Source organism: Meles meles, chromosome 1, assembly GCF_922984935.1.
Source record: "Meles meles chromosome 1, mMelMel3.1 paternal haplotype, whole genome shotgun sequence".
In the NCBI taxonomy this organism is placed as follows: domain Eukaryota; kingdom Metazoa; phylum Chordata; class Mammalia; order Carnivora; family Mustelidae; genus Meles; species Meles meles.
The window spans coordinates 3,573,469-3,597,292 of record NC_060066.1 but is presented as its reverse complement, the minus strand read 5'-3'; the positions used below and the strand labels follow the sequence as shown (position 1 = coordinate 3,597,292).

At 58.3% G+C, this 23,824-nt stretch overlaps 1 protein-coding gene across 4 annotated transcripts in view; it reads right to left on the bottom strand.

Annotated features, from left to right (window-relative positions):
- Positions 1-23,824, bottom strand: part of TRAPPC9 (trafficking protein particle complex subunit 9) — a 500,788-nt gene that overhangs the window by 114,491 nt on the left and 362,473 nt on the right. For all 4 annotated transcript variants that reach the window (XM_046001565.1, XM_046001557.1, XM_046001569.1 and 1 more), the window contains one exon: positions 8,543-8,696. In XM_046001565.1, coding sequence (XP_045857521.1) covers positions 8,543-8,696 — 154 coding nt within the window. The remainder of the gene's footprint in view (positions 1-8,542; positions 8,697-23,824) is intronic.

Below are 23,824 nucleotides of genomic sequence, written 5' to 3'. Positions count from 1 at the left end.
TACGGGTCACAAATCCTTAGAGGTGGTGAGCCATGAGGCCCAGGGTCTGGGACTGGATCTCGCTCAGTATGAACCTCTTCTGCCCTCCCCTCCCCAAACCAGCAAGGTCAAAGAGCAGGCAGCCATCCTTCCCAACCGCCTCGCTGAATTCAGAGGACTGCTAGTGGCGGTGAGCCGCAGGAGAGTGATGTCTCTGATCACCAGCACAGTGCCTGGTACAGCAGGTGCTCAATAAATGTCTGCTGCTTTTCCTGAGCATGTGTTATGTGTCAGTTACCCACAGATCATCTCATACAGCCCTTACAACAATGTCAGGTCAATAAAAGCTCTTTAGGGATGGTAAGAAACTTTTCCAAAGTCACACAGCCAAGAAGGGGGAGTGTAAGGTTCACATTCGGTTCTCCAACTCCAAGTGCACTGCTCATTCCCTGCCAGACTTTCTCTGTACATGCCACATGGGAGACGCATCTTAACGCCACAGTGTTAACCCAGCAGACAGACTGGGTCAGGACCTCACCTTTAAGATGCCTTTAAAGGAACAGACTCAGAACAGGTACCTCAGAAGGCACTTCACTGAGGCCAAAAGTCTCTTGGACACCAAAAGCCTCATTCTTCCTCGTGTGAGGTGACCATGAAGTTCTGAGGTAGGACCTGAGGGCAGTGGGGACACAGATGTGTTTGGCAATTTTGGCTCGAGCCCATACAGGGCACCTACAGCTAAGATAATGGTATTCAGCTCCAGCAGGACCTGGCGTATGTAAGTGAGGTCCTCTCCCGGAAAGTTGGAAGGCAGGGAGACAGTGCTTCCTGAGCGGCAAGCATAGCCGCCGTCTGGCCAATACTGGCACCAACCCAACACCCCGAAGGCCCTGGGCTCCCTCCTGATTCCCACACAGCACCGGTTATGAGCTGCAAACATCTATTGTCATAAGTGACTCCCCAACGCAGCCACGCTGAGCACCTTGGGGGCAAAGACCAGGTTTCCTACCTCCAAGCCCCTAACTCCAGATCTACGGAGCTGGGAGGCAGAAAAAGCCAACTGAGGGAGTGAGTTTTTCCAGGAATAATGCAGAAGGAATTGTGCTGGTAGCTTTAAGTTATAACCCGTGAGGGCCACAGTTGGCTGACAAGTCACTGTCCACACAAGCTTGAGGAAGTGGACACTCATCGACACCGACTACAGGAGGCCCATGCTTCCAGAAGATGCACAACCACGCACGGCAGTAACCCCCTCACGCAGAGTGACCTTGTGCTCTATTCCTTTCCCACAGACACGGCTCAGAGTGGTACCGTTACTCTGGTTTTCCACTGTAACCCTTCAGAGCAGAAATGGGTGTCAAATACCGAGAGCCCAACAGGAACCCCAATCCTGGCAGTGAGCCTCCACTTCAACTCAACACCCTGTAAGGGCCTCACCAAGAGACAGAAAGAGACGGCAGAGACAGCCCCGTGCTGCCCCACACAACTCTGCAGACGCTCATGCTGAATTCCCAAAAGACGGCGCAATTCCACAACCAGACACAAATCCACCACGGTGACAGCAGGCCCACAGGGAGTGAGGGGGGAGGAGCCCCGCCAGAGTCTGAGGACGCAGCTCCCTGCCCAGAATCCCGCAGTGGCTGGGCACAGCTCTTGGGATAAAACCCAACTCCCCAGCACCTCATACAAGTGCCCATGATTTCCTCTCCTTGTTGAGCTCTTCCTTCGTACACCTTGCACCCAAGAATGTGTACCAGCCATGTTGGACTACGGGTACTTCTTACAGCAGGTGGGTGCTGTCCTGCCCTGGGGCCCTTACTCCTGTGTTCTCTCCAACCTGGAACCTTCTCAGCCATTCTGTGACTGGAGCCTCAACCTCACCTTACCGGGGATGTCCTCTCTGACCCAGCACCAGCCCGGAAGTCACCCCTTCCTTCTTCCCTGGCTGTGACGGTCACACCCTGTAGTGTGTCTATGCTGTCCCTGTGGCCTGCCTCTGTCCCCATGTGCCTCCCCATTCCAGTGACTCACAGCAAGTATGTGTCAACAACCCACTCTGTGCACTGCGGTAGGGGCTAGGGACGAAAGGCCTAGATGAAAGCCTTCCTACTCTAAAGGAGCCCGGTCTTTTATGTGAGCCTTACATATGATTGCTGGTCATTCATCGCTGTTAAGTAAACTTAGTATTTGTACACAGCCTTTTGATTTACAGCGTTCTCAGGACACTCAGTTAATCTTCTGCGTGTCTTGAGAACCATGGATGCTGACTTCCAGATCTTTAAAAAACAGCGAGATGCAAGGAAGATGCAGAAAGCTAATAATGCAGCTTCCCGCTCATCTTCAGCTAGACCGTTAGTACTGAAGTGTCTGGTGCCGGACTGCGATTTGAAAACACTGAGCAGTTTCTGAGACCCTGTCTTTATTCATGGAACTGAAGTTTACCATGAACTTGTCTTCTATTTTAGGAAAAAAAAAAAAATGATTGCTCAACGAATTCTCCCTGGATGATCCGGCCGCCCAGGGCTCAGCCAGACCCTGCTGAGCCCAGGGGCCTGAGCCCTCCTGGCCCTGCTCCTTCGATCTGAACTCCTAGTTTACCCACAGCCTACGGAGCAAGTCTGGAAGCCCATCACCAGGGAACAACTGACAGTCACTTCCAAGCTGGCTTCCAGGTGTGGGCGCCGGAGGGGGCAGGCCTGCGCCTCAGGCGTCCCGTGAGGAAGATGGACTGTCTGCACCCACGGGCCAGACCTGGAGAAATGACAGGTGCAGGGACTTAGCCCAGCCCCACTTCAGCTCAAATTAGCAGATTGCCATAAATAGAAATTACCCTAATGGAAAGGCTGCTTTAAGTGATTAATGAGCCTCTTCCCCATGACTGTGTTCCAATCTGTGTTGTGAACTTTGGGAATGCTGATGTGGGTTGTTCTCACCCCAGCAGGGGTGGCCTACACCTCGGCTCAGCTCCCTGCGGTCAGAGACCCAACTGGACGGAAAACGCCACATGGCCAAGTGAGCTGCCCAGGGCCAGTCTGCAATAGTTCAGCTCCGCCCGTCCTGCCGGGCTGAGTGTGAGGCAGGCAAAGTGGGGAGAAGCTGGGACGGGGGCAGCACTGACCAGCAGGGTGTCCGAAGGATGCTGCAACCTCATTCAGCTTTCTCTGCAAAACGGGAGCACTCAGAGGCCTTGGCAGAGACCGGATGCCCAGCACGGAGCCCAGAGCCACACCCTGAAGCCAGGCAGCTGGGCGCAAATCCCAGCTCCACGCCTCACTGGCTGGTGACCTGGGACGAGAGCGGGAGCATCTCACGGGGTCTCGGTATCCCCATCTGTGGAATGTGCCTAAAACCACTTCCTAGGGCTCTCTGTGAAAATTAAGCGAGCCCATCCAGATAAATCACTCAGAACAGCACAGCCCTTAGCACGTGCCCGACGGGCGTGAATGGTCACTCCGTGAGTCTGTGAGACGCATGCGCACGGTAACTGTCAAACCGAAAGGACACAGAAGGTGTTCCACCGGGTCACGCACCCAGTCACACACTGTGCACACCGATCTGCGTGATGTTCACACGCACACTATACCACACACGCGTGCACAGCCCTGCACTCACCTGTGCACACACACGCAGACCACACACGCATGTTAAGATCTCACCGGCTCAGGGAGCCCTTCCCGACTCCCTGAGCCAACTCTGAAATTGATGCTGCGTGCCAAACCCTGACTCCTCTCAGAGGGATTCTAAGGTATGCTTGGCCACCATGTCTGGATTTGGGGGAGACAGCCCTCAAGTCTGGGTCCACGGGCCCAGGTGCCGGGGCAACAGTACGGGATCAGAGGTCGGGCACTGTGCTCCTCTCTGGCCAGGAGCGCTGCTCTGCCAGGAGCTGAAAGGCCTCGGAGTCGAGGGACCCACAGCAGCTGGAGAAACTGAACTCCCTCGAGGCAGACCCAAAACGAACCCTGAGTTTTGCTTAAGGTGATCCAGAAATCTGCCGTACTGACAACAGGAAGTGTTTGCATGAAATCCATTTAGATTAAACCCTTTCTTCTGATGTGGCTACTGGAAAAGCCTACTGTACTGTGTTTTAGAGGGATCTTGTTGTAAGAAATTTGTTTGTTTGTTTGTTTTCTCAGGGGATGGGAAGCCATGGCTCCAGGAAGCATCTTGGAGAATAAATGACAAGCCAGCTAGGAAGGGTCAAGGGTGACCTGGGGCAGGCCCCTGCACACAATTTAATCTCCGGCCCTGCCTTAAAAGGGAAGCGGGGTCGTCTGGAGACACACTCTCCTTACTGGGAAGAATGTGATCTGGAAAACTGAGAAGCCAGGTGAGGCTGTGTCCCAGGCTGACTGTCCTGGACAGGACCAACCAAACTGAGGGCACTGAGGGCTGTAGGAGTCCGAGGGAAGCGGCAGCTCTGGCCGGGCGAGATGAGAGCGGTAGAGGTCAACAGCAGAGTGGGTTCCGGGAAACAGGACGTGTGCGCTCAACCGTCAGGGATGAGGAAGACCTGGTCAGACCCGGGTGGGCCCGCCTCTCCCGAATTACGAATGGAAAGTGGAAACAGATCTGGCCAATCTCCAACCACCCCGGAACCAGCTACGCTGAGGTGTCCTCAGAACTATAGCCCCAAACCCTGGCGACAGGTCTGATCAGAGGTGGAAGTGGGGAGCGGGTGAGGCCCCGCCCGCTGCCTCCTGTGCGGGACGGGCCCGTCCAAGGCCAGGTCACGGGAGCGGCTCTGGTTCTGCTGGCGGGAAAGGGGGCACCCTTTGCAGACACCCTCCAGGGTTGGGTGCTAGGCTTACACGAGAGCCGCAAGACCGCACTTCAAGCAGGCAGTAGGAAAAGTACGCGAGTGTTGGGACCCTGGCCGTTACCTCCAGTGAGTCAGCTCACTTCCAAAACGCACCCAGTTCTCAATCCAGAGTACTGTCCGTTTTGCCAGCCTGGGGTCAGAAAAACGCAATTATTATCCTGGTTGAGATCAAAAGAGCAGAAGAGATGGTGAGACCTAACCCTACAGCAAACCTGAGCGGGTAATCTCACCTTGACTGAACAGACGGGGACACGTGTCCCTCGGGCCACAGCCTCCCCACGGGGACGCCGGAAGCAGCAGAGCTGGGCCTTCAGTCCCGGGCTCAGGCGCCAACCGTGCAGTGTCCTTGGTCCCATCCTAAAGCCGAACATGGGTGCTTTCTGCCTTTACACGTGGACGGCTATTACCTGCAGGCCACAAAGTCGGCTCTATCAAGGCTTCCCAAGTTCAGCAAAGACCGCCCAACCGTGGAAGCTGCAGGGAAGGTGGCGGGAAGGAGACTGCGGGAAGGAGACTGCGCCGAGCAGCGGGCGGCAAGCGTGTGTTCACCCAGACAGCACCGGTGTCCGTCACGTGAGCCTCGCTCTTGGGCCCGACGGCGCCTGTGCAGGCCCAGCCCCCACCCCCAGAACACCGCACAGACGCTATGTACCAGCCGGTTCCTCTTGCCAAAGAGGAAAAGCCCCTTTAAAAATAATGGGCTCAGACTGGCACTAAGGAGGAGTTAACAGGAGAGAGAGCTCCAGACAGGTTTTTGAGGCTGGTGGGAGGGAAGAGGGAGGTGAGAGGAAGGAAGGAGGGGTGGGGGAAGGGAGGCCCCTGGATCCCACCGCCCCTCTGGTCTGCGTGCTGTGTTCCCGGTCACGGGGAATGACCCAGGTCCCTGCGGCTCTCAGGCTCTGGAACGTGCCGGCCCTCACTCAGGAAGGCTCCTGCGTCAGCCCTTCCGGGGTGCGCTGTAAGTCCCCATCTCTGTGTCTGCTCCTCCCGCCCTCACACGAGCGTAACAGAATGTCCAGCTCTTCACCGGCTGAACAGTGGGGCTGGATTTCCCGGCCTCCCCCGGCTGCTCGTCCGGTCACTGCAGACACAGCGGAGACAGGCGTGTCGCATCCATCAAGAGCCATGGTTCCCACCAACGGGTGTAGGCAGCCTCTCGTGCTACATACAGACTGTTTTTATTACTCTAGATGAGTATCAAATTAGGCTCAAATTTTTGTTTAAAGTCTAAATATTGGGAAAATATTACTAAAATGCCTAATAGAATTATTAGCCAATTCAGTCTTTGGTCTTTCCATCTGCTTGGACCCAGGTTTGCAATAGCAAAAGTCTGCCATACACCACGCCAGATGTCACTGCCGGACGAGAGAGATCCTGAGTCCTCCTCCGCTCTACTCGGATGCGCCTGGAGGGACAGTCTCCCCGAGCTTCCGATCGCCACATCCAGGAGATAGATGCGTCCGCACTCGTACACAGTCGCTGCATGAGTTATTAAGCCAACACGGGGAACGGGGATGCCGACCTCCTAAACGAGGCAGAGGTACAAGAAGAGAAACCCCCAAAGTATCTCTGGCTTGTTTTGGTCACTGTTTTCAGAGAACACAAGTATTTCGAGGGTCAGCATCACCCCATCAGACGGAGCACATCCCAGCCCAGGGCTCCCGTTACGTGCCTGCACCCCGCATCCTAAGGCTGACCTGGGCGGGCAGTTGTCACCTCTGAGACGGGGCGGCAGAGCCCTCCGCTGTGCTGAACGACCTGGACCCGCCCAGTGGTGGCACCAAAAAGTGGCAGGCGTGACTTTAGCAGGTGCCATGGTAGGCCTGGCACTGGGGAGGCAGGGGCGCAAGCCCCCCATTTCGAGGCTTCCTGCTCTTATCTGGACCCACAGTGAGACTACTCAAGACTACATCAGCAGGGGCACCTGGGTGGCTCAGTGGGTTAAGCCGCTGCCTTCGGCTCAGGTCATGATCTCAGGGTCCTGGGATCAAGTCCCGCATCGGGCTCTCTGCTCAGCAGGGAGCCTGCTTCCTCCTCTCTCTCTCTCTGCCTGCCTCTCTATCTACTTGTGATCTCTGTCTGTCAAATAAATAAATAAAATCTTAAAAAAAAAAAAAAAGACTACATCAGCAGGATGCCTTCCTGCCGGGCCCGCCGAACACACTGCCTCTGCCTCCAGGGGGCTGAGGTGGACTCATCCACAGCCAGGCCTCCTGGCTCTGCACTGAGCTCCTGGCGTGAAGCAAAGGCCCTGAGGCCCAGGAGCAGGCATCTGAGAGTTTGTAGAACCTCTCCAGTTCCCTGAGCTTCAGCATCGTGACTACAGACACCAGGACAGGAGAGCCATGGCCTTCTGCTGTCCCCCGACCCTCCCTGACGGCAGGGCTGAGAACAGGGCTTTGCCCTCAACACCACTGGGCAGCCCACCCCACCACATCCTGGCTGGGCTCACGGGGCCTCAGCTCAGCTCTCCCCAGGGCAGCGAGAGCACCAGTGAGAGGCGGGACGAGTAAAGGAGACCGTGGGCTGGCGTGCAGAGCGACAACCACTGCCTCTGGGGCTCTGTCACTCTGGCATTCCCCCAGCAGGCACTGGTTGGGGGGGAGTGAGGGAGGGAGGCTCCAGTCACCCCTCGTTTTCACATCCGCCGGACAAAGGCAAACCCCTGAACTCCATGAGGGGCCGTTGCGGTACGGAAGCCCCGGGCACTCGGTTTCAGCGTCAGGTTCCCCAGTCCTCCGCTGTGACATGGGAATAGCTTATTTTGTCCCAGCTCCTTGGGGACGCGGGTCCGCCAGCCCCAGATTCTCTGCAGTGAACACAAGGGAACGTGCCTCAACTCCTGCAAACCACCAGCCGCAGACTGAGGACCTTTCCAGAATCCCGGGAGATGGTCTAGGACGACCTGACACCACAGAGCACAGGATCCAGGCACGAACAAGGCGACTGAGGCGGGCACATCGGAGTGGCCTCTTCCCGGGAACGTTTGTGCAAAGATCCTCTAATAGCCCAGACCTCTAGGACGTCGCCGCCCACCTACAGAAGCCCCTCTAATGTCACCCCTTCTGTGAAGCCTTCCTGAGTGCCCTGCACCCGCTGCTTCCTCCCCTGAACCTCGCAGACTCGACACGATGCTCAGCCTGGCCCCTGAGGTGCAGCGAACCCCCAGCCGGCACAGACACACCCGGCGAGGCCAGGAAGCCGCGTGGGGGCCTCCTCCCTCCCTCTCGGCCTCTCGGGTGCCTCGAGGAACACTGGCCCAAAGCAGATGTTCTGCGGGACGGCCGAGCGCACACGCGAGCGCACCCGGGACTCCGGTGTGATGGCTGGTCACAGGGGCTGCTCTCGTGCCTCAGGAGCTGTGCCATGCCCCCCCAGCCGCCCAGACAACTGTGTCCATCCCGTGTCGAGTTGTCACTCTGTGACGCTTCCCAAGCCCAGCACTGAGAGGCCGGCATGAGAACGTGTCACTAATGCAATCGATGCTGGCAAGAAACACGTGACCCACGACACTTAAGGGAGGCAACCCCTCATCGCCCTGAATCCACACCTTCTCGGTGGGGTCCTGGGATGGGGAAGGGACTAAGGAAGGACATTCATGGTCTGCGTCTCCTTCGCACGCCCTTTCTGAGCTCTACGCGCCGAGCACCGGTGGTGAAGCCACCCCGGGGTAATTCTTGGGGAGCACAAGCCCCAAGCAGGGGGCACCACGCGCCAAGGTGGCTGCCATGAAAAGGATATGATTCTCCAGTGGACATCCAGCTTGCTGTCAATCTCCAGGCCACGGGCTTCCTGCCTCTCTTCCTCCAATGGCTTCGGATTTGCAAGCTGCCCCTTCTCGCCGGGGGATTCTGGGAAACCCTCGAAGTTGAACTTGTCCACTTGGATAGCCATTCTAAGAGAAGGGGGAACAGCAGAGAATGAGTGATCAGGGCAGGGTTGGCTGCTGGCTGCTGGAGCATCAGAACAGGCCCACGGGAGACCGTCGGACTCATCATTGTCAATAACTCAGAGTGGGTTCATTCCCAGGAAAGATGCTCCCAGGGCAGCACCGGCCCCGGAGGTGATTGAACGCACAGCCTAGAAATGTAGACACGGTCAGAGACCCCGACCTCGGAGGAGACTCACATGCCCCCAGAAAAAACGTCATTTCTGGACCAGGGTGAGGCAGGCAGGATGCGGTACGAGCACGCAGAGCGGATGGGAATCATTTAATGCTGGGGACTCCAAGAGCCACCTCAGCAGCGCCCCTCGTCTCTCAGCCACACCCCACCAGCCGTGCCCCGCCTGTCCCCATCTGCCCCTGCACCCGGGACCCTGTCTTGTGACACCCTCCCGGCCAGGTTTCTGTTCAACTACCATGTCCTCTCCAAAGCCTCCCCACCTGCTGGAGTGTCCAGCCCTCTCTACCTTCTGGCAGTTTCTAGAACACACTGGGCTCTTCCTGCCTCAGCCTTGGCGCTCACTGCTCCCCAGGCTGGGACCTTCTCCTCCTGAACCCCCGTTCTCGAGGCTGGAGCTGGAGGAAGGTGTTCAGGGCACCCCCCTCACCCCACCTCCATGACACCATTAATCTCTGCTGTGGCATTTATCAGGAGCTGTAAAAACACTACTTGTGGGCTTCAGGGTCTATGGGGTCTACTGGAATTTAGGTCCCTGAAGGCAGAGGTCTGCAAGGCCATGCCGCGGTCTGCAAGGCCATGCCATGGTCTCCAGGCCTGGGTAACGCCTGCACACTGCGGCCAACCACTCCCCGAACAAACAGTGCGGGAACCAAGCCTTCCTGCCATGCTGGGCCAATGCTCACCTCTCCCCCTCGCAGCTGTCTGACCTTGTACCTTGCCCTTGTTCCACTCCGGGCCCAGGCGCTCTGCAGCCTGTCTCCACTCCCGACCCAGCAGCTTGGAGGAAACTACAGAGCTGCCTGTAAATACACGGCCTTTGGCCAGGAGGTGTCCGGAGCTCAGCTGCCCCAGAGAACGAGAGACTCGAGTGTCAGCAGAGAACGTGGGGGCTTTCGGAGCCAGAACTCCGTCTGAAAGCTACACGGACTCCTCTCTGACGGCGGAAGTAGACAGACTTACCGAAAAAGGTGGGAAAATAGCAAAGAGCATAAAAAAGAACAAAGGACTCAAGCCCATACCCTAAGTGTAATACCTTCATGCTAACCTTTCTCCTATGTATTTGTACATCAGTGTAGTTCAAAAGACTCTATGTGCACAAGTTATTACACATCTCGTCTCACTCACACGCACGCACATAAATATACATAGACTACGTTACACCTCCTTTTTTCCAGATTTATTTGAGAGAGAGAGAGAGCGCAGGGCAGGGGCAGAGGGAGAGGGAGATCAGCAGACACTCTGCTGAGCGGGGAGCCCGATTAGGAGCTAGATCCCAGGACAGAGATCACGACCTGAGCCAAAAGTCAAAGTCGGTTGCTTTACTGGCTGAGCCCCCGGGTGCCCTCTGCACCGTTTCACTTTCAGTGCACTACGAACACTTCCAAATCACCACAAACCAGTCTGCAGGACGTCCCCTCATGCGGCCATACCATCACTTACCCAAGATCGCCCTGCTTTCAGACTCAGAGATCTCCCAGTTTTTAAAAGAATTACTGTTGAAAAAATTCTAAACATCTTCGCGCTTCCGTTTCCGGTCTGCATTGACGCTGCGTGTGGAGCCCGTGTCTCGGAGCGGAGACTGAATCCAGAGGGCAGAAAAGGTCAAGGCAGAGAGCACTGAGCTCATCCTCAGACAGGCTCCCCCTGAGGCACACGGGCAGCGAGGTGGTGCCCCCCACGCGGCACCCTGCAATCCTGGCCAGGACGCAGTTTCAGTCTTCACTAGGAAGAGGCGAAATGCTGCCTCACCGATGCTGTAACTGGCAGGTCTGAATCGCTCCAGAGACCGAACATTTTTCCAGAAGCTTGTTAGCTATCTTTCGTACGTACTTTTCGTCCCCCGCGAGGTGTCTACCTGTGCGGCAAGAGCACCTCTAACTTCCCGCTCAGCAAGGGCTCTCCCCAGGCCCCCACCTCGAAAGCGGACTGAGGCAAACGAGTGTTCTCTCCAAGCAAAAGGTCAGGATATTTCCTAGCTTTCACAAAAAAGGCCAATTTCTGTTCACCCCCGGGTAACCCAAAAGCAACTAATAACTTTCACCTTTGCAATGTGTTTGGCAACATTCTGGATCCCAGGCTCTCGTTGCTGAACACACAGGGGCCATGCCTGGCCAGCACCACACTTCCTTGGGGCGGGACATGCGCCCGATGCTGCGCCAGTGGGGTTAGATGTGGGTGCTTTCCTGGACGGCTTTTTGAACAATTTCTGGAGAAGGAAGCGTCAGTCCGCATCGCCTCCCTCCACCCTAGATGAAAGCATGAGCCGGCTGTGCCATAGCACGGACGGCGGAAGGAAGTGGAAATTCAGAAACCTGCCCCGCGCCGAGCCCCGGGCTAAGCGCTGCGCACGGACATTTGCCTAAGTGATCGCAGCCGAAGGAGGGGCGCGATCTCTCCTTCCTCATCAGCCGCTGCCCCACACCAGCGAGCCGGCCACCCGCATCGAGTCCCTCGTCCAGACTCCGCGCTTCCGCTCCGCTTTCAGCTTCCTTTGGCTGGCGTGCAGAGCACCGAACAGGGAGTCAGCTTCTGGTCACGCCGTGTGTGGAGCTGGCATGGGACACAGTGCCAGGGACGGCGAAGCCTGCTGCCCCATCCACACACCAGCGTTCCCTGAATCTACAAGAGCCCCACCCCCACCGCCTGCGGCAGGCAAGGCTGGCAAGTGTCCCGAAGGCGGTTTACCTCCTTTCCCACAGACGAGAACGCTGGGGGACCAAGAAGCTAACGCACTAGGGTCACCCAGCTCAAAATCCCAGAGTCAAATGCCACGTCCAGAAGCCAAGGATTGTTTCCTCAAACCACAGGGAGCACCGCTGGCCTTGACCTCTCCACGTGGTCTCAGAGCACAGCCCCTAAGTGTCACCATCCCTCCTCCATCCTCCCTTCCAGGGCCACGTGTGGCCGGACCTGTTTTCCTGGAGCTGAGTCTGGACACGTGAGCTCTCTGCCTGCTGAAAGCCGCTGCGTTCCATAATGCAGTGGAGGGACCCTCTGCCCTGGTGCGTGGGAGCTGCCCCGGGCTGAGTCCAGCCACGCAACAGGCTTCATCAGGAAGCCACTGGACTGGGGACAGCAGCGTACTGGGGACAGGAGCAACTGAGGGGGTGTGCACGGGAGGACCAATGTGAGACACACTCTGCTTCGCCCCCACGGGCGCACGGCCTGGAGTGCGGTCAGCAATTCCACAAAGGGCGGCTGCAGGCTCACGAGTTCTCATCTGGGCACGTGAGCCACCACCCGCCCGTGGGCAGGGGTCGGCTTCACACCCCAGACAACATCACGTCCATATTCTCAGTGGGCAAGCCTTCTTCCAAACGACAAGGGAACACCAAGCCGTAAGGAGGCACGGGAGCCGCGGGGCTGCCCACGCGCACGTGGAGGACAGCTTCCCGGCACGGCCCTCCTCGCGCAGGCTCATACCCGCGTGACTCCTGGTACCTGGGGTGAGGGGCGAGGCCACACACGTCGGAGGGTACCTGGGCAACCCCCCACAGCTGTCCCAAGAGTAACTCAAAACCAAGGCTGATCTGTGGGCAAATCACAGAAAAATCGGAAAACTCAACCTTTCAGAGATGATAAAGGGAGGGGCGAGCAGGCGGGACAAGGACCCTCGGGGAGCACACGTGCCCCCCAGGCGGCCGCTGGAGCTCGGCGCGCGGCGGTGACGGCCCTCACTAGGGACTGGGGCCGGCACGGAAATCATCCTTCACACGAGACCTTGTGCTCGGGACGCCTCTGCCTCCTTGTTTGTTTCTACTTGTTTTTACTTTTTTATTTTTAACTGAACTGTAACTGGCACGTGAGTTTCAGGGGTTCAACACAGCAACTCAACCCTTCCGTACGCACTGAGCACTCACCCCAGTGAGGGACCTACGGCGTTACCGTGCTCGCTGCGCTCTGCTGCTCGTCCCCGTGACTTACTTCTCCTGGAGCTGGAGGTCTGCACCTCGTCGTCCCCGTCCCCCACCGGCTACCTCTGGCAACCACTGGTTTGTTCTCCGTGTCTGTGACTGTCTGTTTCCTCGTTTGTTCGTTTCTGTGTGTGTCTAGGTCCCGTGTGTAAGTGGAATCATGTGGTGTCCATCCCTCTCTCTCTGGCTTGCTTCACTTAGCACGATCCCCCCCAGACCCGTCCGCACTGTCCAGAACGGCACGAGCTGTATTTGCCATCGAGTGAAGGCATGGTGGTGGGCACAGAGTGAGTGATCGGTGGTTAGTGGCTGACCTGGGCCAAATCTGGTCTCTGGTCTCCCCGTCCAGCACGGTCTCAGAGTGGGAGGACATCCACAAGGGACACCAGGAGGCAACGGGTCCCCAGTAGATGGGCCGAGGGTAGAAGAACCTGGCTCTCGTCACAGCCACTGGCTGGCGCGGGGGCGAGCTCCAGGGCTAGGCCGCCAGCTGTCGTCGAGGGCGTTCTTGGTTGTCTTAGTGTCTCCCCTGCAGCCCTGGTCTTCTTTAAAGCCAACCTGGTTTTCTGAAGTAGGGGGAAGGCCCGCTGGCACAGCGGTCGCTCTAGGAAGTCTGAGCCTGGGTGTCCGGGTGCTGCCACTTTGCCAGGGGTCGTCTGGGTTAGTCACAGGGACCAGGCTTGAGTCCTGGATCGGGGGAGAAGCTCAGGCCCCACACGCATGTGCCGGGACAGACTCCTTCAGATCTCCTGTAACCACACCCAAACGTCAGCCTGCCCAAGGCTGGCCCAGCCGCACAGACCCTCCGAGCACAGCTCCTTCTGGAACAGTGGTACCTGTCACCGGGTCCCTCCCGGCATGCAGAACCCAGCAGCCCAAGCTCCTCATCTCAGACAGGCTAAACCCCTCTTGTGAAGGTTGTGTGTGGATCAAATAAGACAATAGACACAAAATGGTCAGCCCAGGGCCACGGCACCAGCAGCCCAGGAGAAGCAGTGGCTGTTGTCATGGGGGTTAGCCCCAAGTCCAAGGTGCTCAGAGACACAGAAATCACCTCGGGCTGCTCGTGGACCTGCAGAAGCTCTCAATTCAAACGCACGAGTGAGTCTCCAGGAGGCATCCTGGGTGCGCAGCCCTTCTATACGGTCCCCACGCAGTTCCTTTCCGATCGTCCTCGATGGGTCAGAGTTCAAGAAAATTATTTACCACGACGGAATGCCCATTCCCCGTGTTTAATTTTATGGCCAAATGTACTGGAGAAAGGTGCTGTGGCTTCGGAAGTCTATATAAAGGCGGTGGTTTCTAAAATATCGTGTGATTCAGTCTTTGGGCAGCGGATAACCTCGCCAGGGAAGTCACGACAATGACATTTGAATACGAATCAGAGACTCGAGTTCAGGCGGGCTACGGCCACATACAATTAAACTGAACTTTCACTCGGAGATCATTGATCGCTGCAGCCCCGGGATTCTAAATTCAGGTGCTGTGTCGCATGGCGCCTGCTGAACGAGACCGGCCTCTTCGGTCTGCTAACGAAGCACAGCCCGAGCGAAAGGACAGTCAGCCCCGAGGAGACGCTGACGGAGGAGGGGCTCAAAGCAGAAAATGGCAGGAGCCCAGACATCTGGATCAAACCCAAAGAAGATCATTTTCCCCTTAAGCCACAGAGATCAATTACAACAAAGAAAAACCCTTCCTTATTATTGCTATTACTTTGTTAAAGATGTGTTTATTTATTTTAGAGACGGGGGCGGGGCAGAGGGAGAGAGGAGAGAGGGAGATGACCTCCAGCAGGTTCCTCACTGAGCACGGGCCTGGCCTGGGGCTCGATCCCGAGACCCTGAGATCACCACCCGAGCTGAAACCGAGAGTCAGATACTCAACCGACCAAGCCACCCGGGCGCCCGCTTTACTATTTTTAAGTGAAGAGAAAAGACACCGCGGATTCTAAAAATCAAAGCCCAGCACAATCCAATCAGGGCATCACCAGGGAGCGCGCCAAGCACAGGCCGCCTGGGGGCCATCAGCTCCGTGTTCACAGCAGCCCCGAGAGGGACTAAATCTGTATGTAACGAAACCAAATTAACTTGCCTGAGGCCACAGAGATGGCAAACGGGAGGAGGGGACCTCCTCACCAGCCCAGGCGTGGAGAGCCTAGAGTCGGAAGCAGGCGGTGACAGGAGGCCACCAGAGATGCATCCCCACCCTCCAGGACGCGGGGGACACACCCAACGGGTGCTCAGAAATGAACGGTGTCCACGTACCAACAGGGGCCTGACCCACCAGCCACCACTGTGGTCCGTGTGGCCGCAGTGCTTAAGGGCAGGACCGGGGGGGTTCCCTCAGCTTGTAACCAAGCCTGGGGCTGGGGGGGCCGTGGTCTAGGGCCCGGTCTGCTCCGTGCACAGGTGGGGTGGCAAATTGTGGCCCTGCCCGCGTCAGGCAGGTAGAGGCCTGGGCCATTCCAGGGGTAAAGGCCACTGAGAAGTTTGCTTTGTCTGAAACTCAAGTTCCTCATGGTAAACAGCAGGTGTCCAGAACCCCCCCAACTCCCGGGTCTGGACGCCATGAGCTCGCGAGGCAGGAGGGGCTTCGGAGGGCTGTCAGGTGCCAGTGGCCTCCCACTGCTGGGACAGATTCTCAGAAGAGTGAGGGTCTGATCTGAACACCTGGTTCCCTCATCCACGTCCAGCTGCTTCCACAGGAGGGTGGGGTCATGCCACCCCCACGCGGCACCCATGAAATCGCCTGGACACGTGCTCTTTCTCGACTCAACACACCCACTTTACAGAGGGACAAACGGAGCTCCCAGGAGGCAAGGAGCCCACCAGAAGCCCACAGAAGGCGCACTCCAAGCCCGTGCTCCTGCCCCCATGGACTCAGGGCGCCCATCGCCTTGCAGCGCTGCCTTTGCCCCCCTCCCGCCCCCCGCCCCCCAGAGGGCGCTCAGTCCACCCACCACCGGAAGACTCAGGGGGACGCGGCCTCCCTGCGAGGTCTCCCTGCCTGCCCAGCCCGCTTTCCTCTGAGGCACCTGTGTCACGCCTGGGTCCAGCTGCTGGGTCTCCGCGCCCGCTAGCTCTGTGATGTGGTCGGGGCTGGGCCTCAGAAATGCCCCCACGTGCACAGACACCACCTTGGTAAACGCTGCCCAGACAGCCACTGTGGGAGCTGAAGGGGTGTGTCCGCACTGTGGAGAAGCCAGGCCTGCCAGCTCACACAGACCAAGCAGCCCCTTCCCCCGAGGCCAGCGCGGCCACGGAGGCACGAGCCCCTTCCCCTGCATTTCTGTACATCAGCGTTAGTTTCTGGACCCGCGAGGACCTTCCTAGGCACACAGCAGGGCTCGGGCAAATGAGATTCCCCCTTCGTGTCCTCAGGCTGAGGGCACCCTCCCTCTCTGGACGGCGGGAAGCTGAGTGAGGGCCGGCTTCACTTTTAGTTGGGTTCCCTCTGCCCAGCCTCCCACCGGGCAGCTTTCCCTGCTTAATGGGGCCGGCTGGCCCGGCTGCATCCACGTGGCCCCAAGCCTGGGAAAGGCAGGAAGAAGCCAGGCCCCAGCCTCCCTCCCTGTGGCCTCGGCAACACCATGTGAAGGGGCAGGAGTCCAGTTCAGCAGACGGGAGTTCGCGCCGGACATTGGTCCTGACAGAGTGTGGGATCCAGGATGGGTCCCCTCACCGTGAGGACCCTGTGGGACGGAGAACAGTGAGGACAAAGGAGCAGCTGGTCCTAACCCACCCTCTGTCACCTGGGAGCCCTGCAGCTAGAGGCGAGTTACCCCAGTGTTTCTAGGCCTCAGTTTGTGCATCTGTAAAATGGATACCTTCCCTGATATGTTAGTCAGGACTGTGGAGAATTAATGTGAACCCCCTGCATGGAACTCGTGCTAAAAATGTGTAACTATTCCTTCTGGGGCAAGGAAGAGGCCCTAGATGGACCGTGCTGATGGCGGCACAATTCTGTGATGACGCTAGAAACCCACTGGGGTGGACACGTTGGATGGGCGAATCGCACGCTACAGGAATCCTATCTCCACAGAGCTGTTTGCAAAGATTACAGCTGTTAAGGGAGTTATCATAATAAAGACCAAATAGGAGAGCATTTATGAAGCCTTTTGGTGAAGCACAAAATGCCTGAGAAGCACTAGGCATTTACTCTGCTTACCCACTGTCCTGAGTTCACAAACCACATTTCCCCTAGACCATCGTGAAAGCCTGAGCCTCCCGCTGGACCTCGCCCCACGTGGGCTCAGCCGTCCCTACCCACCGGTCTCCTCCGTGCCTTCCAGCACCCCCGCCCAGACCGGGAGCCGGAAACCTCACGAGGGACAGAAGCACCGCTCAAAGGCTCCTGCCTGACTCTCAGGTCTGGGCTCCCCACTGCTTTCCATGAGGCCGCCGGGGAGCACCACGGGCAGCAGCGTGTGTGGGCCTGTCCTCTCTGAAGCATCAGAAATCATCCCCTGATCAGATCGTCTCTAAGGACAGGCTTTGGGTCTTCCTCCAACACTGTTCACAGGCTAGTCTGGGGAAAGCTGTTGTAAGATTAAAGTATCAATCAGATTCCTTGCTGGTTTTGTGCTAGTCTTCTCGAGTCCGAGCCAGCTGGCTTCTGCCTGGGTCTGCCTCTGCTCAGCTGCGCCTTTGGGCCGGACCCTGAGCTCCACTCCGGCCTGGCCAGGATGGAAGGCTGTCCCATGGGGGCTGCGCGTGCTGCCTGAGGGCATCGAGGGGAGGGCCCGGCCCACGGCACACAGCTGGTGCCCCGTCAGAGCAGGCTCCCTCCGGCTTTGTGAATCATAACAGAAACGAAGCCATGTTGGCGATTCTTGGCCTTCTGTGGCTGAGAGCTGGAGGGCTCTGCTTTTCCCTAAGGTCATGCTGCACTCGGGGAAGGCTGCACGAGGACACCCGGTACAGGAGCTCAGGTTCGGACCGCCCGCCGCCCTCGGGCTTCCCTGTGCTCTCACATGAGGGGACGAGGATGACACCTGTTCCAGCTGCTGCTCAACTCCGTGGGATTCCAAGAGGGAGGTCAGCAGCAAGGACGGGACGGTCACGGAGCCTGCGTGCCCTCCGTCGCTCCGGCAGAAGACGTGGTTGGTCCCGGGCAGCCTGTTTCTACAGGTGTGGACTCCCCAGCCAGGGGCAGCTCCTGTCACGCTGGCCAGGCACAGGGCTCACGCGGCAGCTGCGGGACGCGGCCTGCTCCCACGAAACACGAGTGCTTCCTGAGGCTCCGCCGGCTGACGTGTGAGGGCCGGACAGGATGCTGGTCACACTGTGGCTTCAGCGGGGACGCCAGCAAGGGCCACATTAAAGGGCAGGCACCCGGGACGAGCCACCCTGGGGTGAGCTCAACGGTATTCAGGGGGCAGCTGACATGCAGGGGACCCCAAACTCACCACATGGGGACAGAAGGGAGATCAGGAGCAGGTTCTCCTCCTCTAGAAGACACTGACAAGCTGTCGGATTTGTGGTGGGGATGGAGAGTGCTAGGACACAGGGAAGCTCAGGATGTTGCAGGAATGTAGGAAAGGGACAGCTAACCCTGCCCCGGCCATGTCGGGGACGGGAGGGAAGAAGGGCGGCTAGCCAGGATGGCAGGACAGGGCAGCGAGGAGCCGAGCACCAGAGGGATGCGGGCGTGCAGAGAGCCAGACAGGACAGGGGGAGAGAGCGAGCAAGAGGCCCTGTGGCATTAACACGACGGGACACAGGGACCTGGAAGGGACAGAGCCAGAGAGACCAGTGGGGCCGTATGATGAGGCTGTCATGGCCTCACTAGGGAATAAGTGTGTCTTCTCTGTGCCACTGCCAGCCAGGCAGGGGACCCAGGCCACGAGGACTGTGGATGGCTAGTCCTCAGAAGAGGAAAAACAGGGAGCAGAGAAACGCAGCCGCTGGAGAAGCAAAAGGACACTTCTGAGCCTTGGCGACAGTCTCCCATGTGATCCTAGGAACAGGTTTTACTATCTTCCTGGAGCTGTTGAGGAAACTGAGCCCCGGGCAGGTAGCAGCCCCAAGCATCCCTCTGCAGGGCCCAGGTGTGCACAGCGACCAGGAGCAGTGGGGGCCGGAGGGTACCCAGGAGCATCCACGGAGCGGCATCAGCTCCTCCCTCCAGCCCAGGGGACAGCTGGGACACCTGCCCCCAGAAGCGAGAGCCCAGAGCCCGGGGGGAAGGTTCTGGAGTGAGGAGGCAAGCCGTGCATCAGAAAGGATCACACAGCACGGGGTGGGTGAGCACGAGCAGGGGCAGGGCTTGGGGAGCCGCGGCCGCACCGGGATGCTCTAACCCTGAAACAGCTTCCGTACAGTGGCCACAGATGGACCGGTTGGGGAAACCGACCGCGACGCGGGGTGAGCATCCCGCTACGCAGCCCGCCCCAGCAGTGACGGGAAACATCCTGAACGTGCGGGCCAGCAGCGCTTCCATCGTCCTCGCTGGAAACAGATTCCCTGTGTGAGCACGCCCCTATGAAATGCGGCTGAGCGTGCACACATCAGCAGGCTGTTTGCAGCCCTTCCCGCAGTCTGGCCACCCGAGCACGCATACCGCTCCGCCTTGCACGGGGTGTGTGCCTGCTTCTCCTGTCCCGGCGACCGGCTCTCGGGAGGGGCCCGGGGGCATCCCACTGCCTCTGCAGCTGGGCGGTGGTCCCCTCACCAAGGACTTCCTCGCGGGCCAGCTCCCCTGCCAGGACATCAGCGTCTCACGAGGTGACGAGTGCTGTCACAGCAGAGCCGAACCCTACGCGAGAGAAAGCTGGGACTCGGGCCCCAGAGTAGCATGTGTGGGGATCAGCACACCAGTCCCAGGGGGCAGGGGACCCGTGGTACCGCCTGGATCCAGGGACGCCAAGTGTCCTCACATCACAGTGATCCAGACAAGACCACAGGTGGCCTGGCAGACACCAACCAGTCCCCAGGGCAGAGCCCTGGAGTGCATGAGTCACCCCCGCGGACTCTGTGTTCTTTCTACTAGGAGCGCTCGCACTGTGCCCAGGAGCACCCAGAACACTGAGCCCAAGTTTGTCACCTGTAAAACGAGCACACGGCCGGTCTAGAGAGAGGCCATCTGTGGATTAACGAGAACAGCGCAAGCTTAATACGGAGCCTCTGAGCAGTTCTAGCTCTTTCGTTGCTATTGTCATCGTAGCTGTACCTTCCGGCCGGTGACCCAGAGGCAACACACCCCACACCACACACCCGCTCCACCCAAGCCTGCTCCCCTCCAGGCCCCCTGCACAGCCACATTCCTCCTTCCCCTTTGCCCCGGGGACTGGGGGGATGCCAGGTTATGCGGCCTGCCTCCACCCCACACCCCTGTCCAGGCCTTTGGCCTCTTTCCACGTGGGCTACGCCAGCCCCGCCTCCCTCTCCCAGCACCCTGGACCTTGCACCCAGGAGACGGATCACAGCGCGCACACACCGCCCTGGATCTAAAGGTGCTCCCGCTTGCCTGGCGGTGGGGATGGCGATGCATAAGACAAGCACCTGCAGACCCCAGAGGACCTCCGTGCCCTCTAAGTGGTTTCTTAGAGCTTCCAGAGCTTTCTTTAGACAAACAGGACCACAGAGGTTCAGCAGAAGGGAAGCAGTGGTCATCCCTGTGCTTACTGAAAGAGCTGGATGGAAGGCTGGAGACGGGGGCAGTCGCAGGTGACGAGGCCAGTGCAGACACTAGCGCAGCGCCCAGACGAGAACTGCCACCGGAGATGTGAACTTCCCAGGGTGTGGAATCCCCAAAGTGACAGGCAAACCACCAACTGCCTGATTATCATCACAGTGCAAGGTCGCATCTGCACGGCCATCGACAAAGAGCAGGAATACAGAACGTCTTTACAGAGCACAGATGCAGAGTTAAAGGGGATTCCTTAGCAAATGAAAATTAGAACACATTTCCTAATGCCCAAAAGTGCTAGGGAGAAACGAACTTCTAAAACCAGGAACCCCTAACACGTACATGATCCTTGTGTGGGCCAGGCCCTGCCAGGTCTGAGAGTGGACATCAGCAGGAAGCTGCTGGAGTCAGGTGGCTGAGCTCAGCCCGAACGGGGAGCTGCGGGCGGGCCGGGCAGCTCCATGGACGCCCCAGAATGACGTCTGGCGTCCAATGTGGCCCTGGGAGCAGCACGCGGCCCCAGAAGGGCCTAGGCAGGGGGTGGCGCCCTCAGAGCCACAGGGCTGCACGCACGGAGGGGGCGGTCAGATAGGCCAGAGGGGCCGGCACTCGGGGAGGCGGGGCGGCGATCCTGAGAAAGACGCTGGCCCTGAACCCAGGTGGGAGGGAAGACAAGAAGTGGGGCTTCATTAGTCCTACCTCCAAGAGCAGCTCTTCTGATAGAGCCCCCGGTGGACCCGTCACGAAGACGGCAGCAACACACACAGGGTCCGTCCCAGTAAACCCATCCCAAGTCAAAACGATCTTCAAGTCAAAACGCATGTCGCACACCCAACCTACCGTCCACACCGCAGAGCCGTGCCTGCCGCAGCGTGCTCCCGGCACCCCCAAGAGCCTGCAGAGGGGCAACACCCCCCCGAAAGCCCATCAGAACAAAGTGCTGACTACCACACGGAGCACGTGGAGTCCCACTCACAGAGTGGCCGGAGGGCCGGGTGGGCCCAGGATGGCCCTCATGGTCACTGGGGGCTGGGAGCCGCGGCCGCTGCCACCAACCGGCACACCGCAAGCCGGGAAAAGCTCCATATCCCAGTGAGCTGCGCTGCACGTGCGTCCCTTCTGCACGGCTGCCAAGTGGAAAACTCCGGGGCGAATCACGGTCAGACCGGGAAGGGTCTACGCCAGCCTCCACCTGCTGCCTAGCACCGGCGCGACGGCTGTGCCGGCCTCCCCACCGCCCGAGCGAGCCGCAGAGCCGCGCGGCGTCCCGCTGCCTCCTCCCGGATCACGGCACGCTGCCACCGTCCTGGTGCCCCACGCCGTCCCACACTCACACCCGGCTTGCCCGCCCACCCTCACTGGCAGAGTCACCTTCTCACTGCCTCCTTTCTCACCCTCTGTGCTTCTAGTACTTTCTCTGAAAAGCATCCGCTGGACAGACCAACATTAAGAGTGTACTTCTCCCCGTGCCACGAGCAGAGACCTACCTGTCCTCACCTCCCCAGCGCAAGGCACAGTGCCTGACACGTGTGTGCCGAAAAAAAACGCTGGCTCTAGGAAGAGCAGCCCTCAAGTCTTCTTACTGGCTGGGGCGTTCTCCAGCCCACAGAGCTGATTGGTATGAAGGCCAGGAAATGCCCCCTTTTGTGAGCAAAATGCCTCAATCATACTAAATCCGCTGCCGTTCGTTAACAACAACAACAATTGCTACCGCATATAATTATACATTTCATTGATTCTAAGTTAAAGCTCTTATTTCCTAAATTAGATGAGAACACACAGGAACAGGAGACAGATTTCCCCACGCACACTTGGAAGGTGTGCGCCAAGCCTGCCGACAGGGCCACGGCCGGGGTGCGGCCCGTCCTCCCATCCTGAGCCCGGAGCTCCGTGCAGGGTGATGCGCGGAGCTCTCAGGGTGGCAGGGACCCCAGCACCGTCCCAATGTCTGCGTCATCTGAGGTAAATCACTCGGCCTCCTGAAGCATTCTCTGCTGTAGAAGTATGCATAACAGGCCAACCCCAGAGCACAGTAGTGAGCTTTGAAAAAGCTGCCAGCCATATGCCAAGCACTGAGTACACTCAGGAGACGGGAGCAGCTGGCATCCGTGCCCACCCCCCCCCACACCTGCCCCGGCACACAATCCAGCCCCAGGAGCAGAAGGGAAGCTGGGGGACACTCACGAGCTCCTCGGGAAGGCATCCAAGACCCCCACTGCCGGGGCCTAGGCACCATTAGTCCTCAACTGTTGGGACAGTCACACACATGCACACGTGTGCATACACACACACACACACACACACACACACACCAGTCCCGGGGACCTTCAGCAGAGGCACAGGGCTGGGCCTTGGCTCATTCCTCAGGGACCTGCTTTGCAAAGCCTACTCTGCCCAGTGCCCGACTCCCACCCCACGAGAACCACGTTCTTGCTACACAGAACACCAGCTGGTGTTCGTGCCCGCCGTGTTAACATGGCACTCTCCCGACACACCCCTCCATCCACCGGACCCCGAGTTCTGCAGAGCGAGAGAACCATGTCTACCTCATCTTCTCCAAACCTTGCACCAACGCATTCAACAAGTGTTTGCTGAATGAATCGCTGACAACCGCCTTTGATAACCTGCGTGACCTTCGTGAGCAGAAGGGGCGCAGCCTTGCGCTGTGTGGCTGTGGAGGGCAGAGCCGGGGGACTAAAGACACCCTGACCCTCCAAGTCCGAGCACAGGTGAACCTGACATGGCCCACCGCCACCCCCACTGACGAAAAAGCAAAGTCCAGACAGATACAAAAACAGCCCCGACTCTGGGGGGAGAATGCAAGCAGGAGGGCGTAGAGGAGAGTTGCACGCAACGAGCCCCCCACACCGGTTGGTGGCCTCCCACGGTCCCTCTCCCGTTCCCCAGGACTGAAACTCTGACGGAAAACCAGGAAAGGGGAACCGGAAGCTCCAGCACATGTACACGTGGAGGGAATCCAGGAGGGGAAAGAGCCAGAGCCTTATAAAGAGTAACACTCAGAGTCTACACAAATGACAGTCACAGTGTCCCAGCACAATTTTAAAAAAATGCCAGGCAAAAAAAAAAAAAAAAAAAAATTTAAAAAGACCCAGGAGAGTGCAACCCATTCGGAGGAGCCAGTGATGTGAACCCAAGCTCGTCCGAATGCTGGGACGGTCGAAGGCTCCGCGGCGGCTGCGATTACCACTCTCCCTGGGGTGAAGGACAGCACTTGGAAGGAATGAAAAAGAAATTGACAGTAAAGCAGCAGATCTTTTTGAAAAGAGGCAAAAGGAAATTCTCTATCTAAAAATTCAATAAAATTTTGAGAAACGTCGCGGAATGAGTTCAGTGGA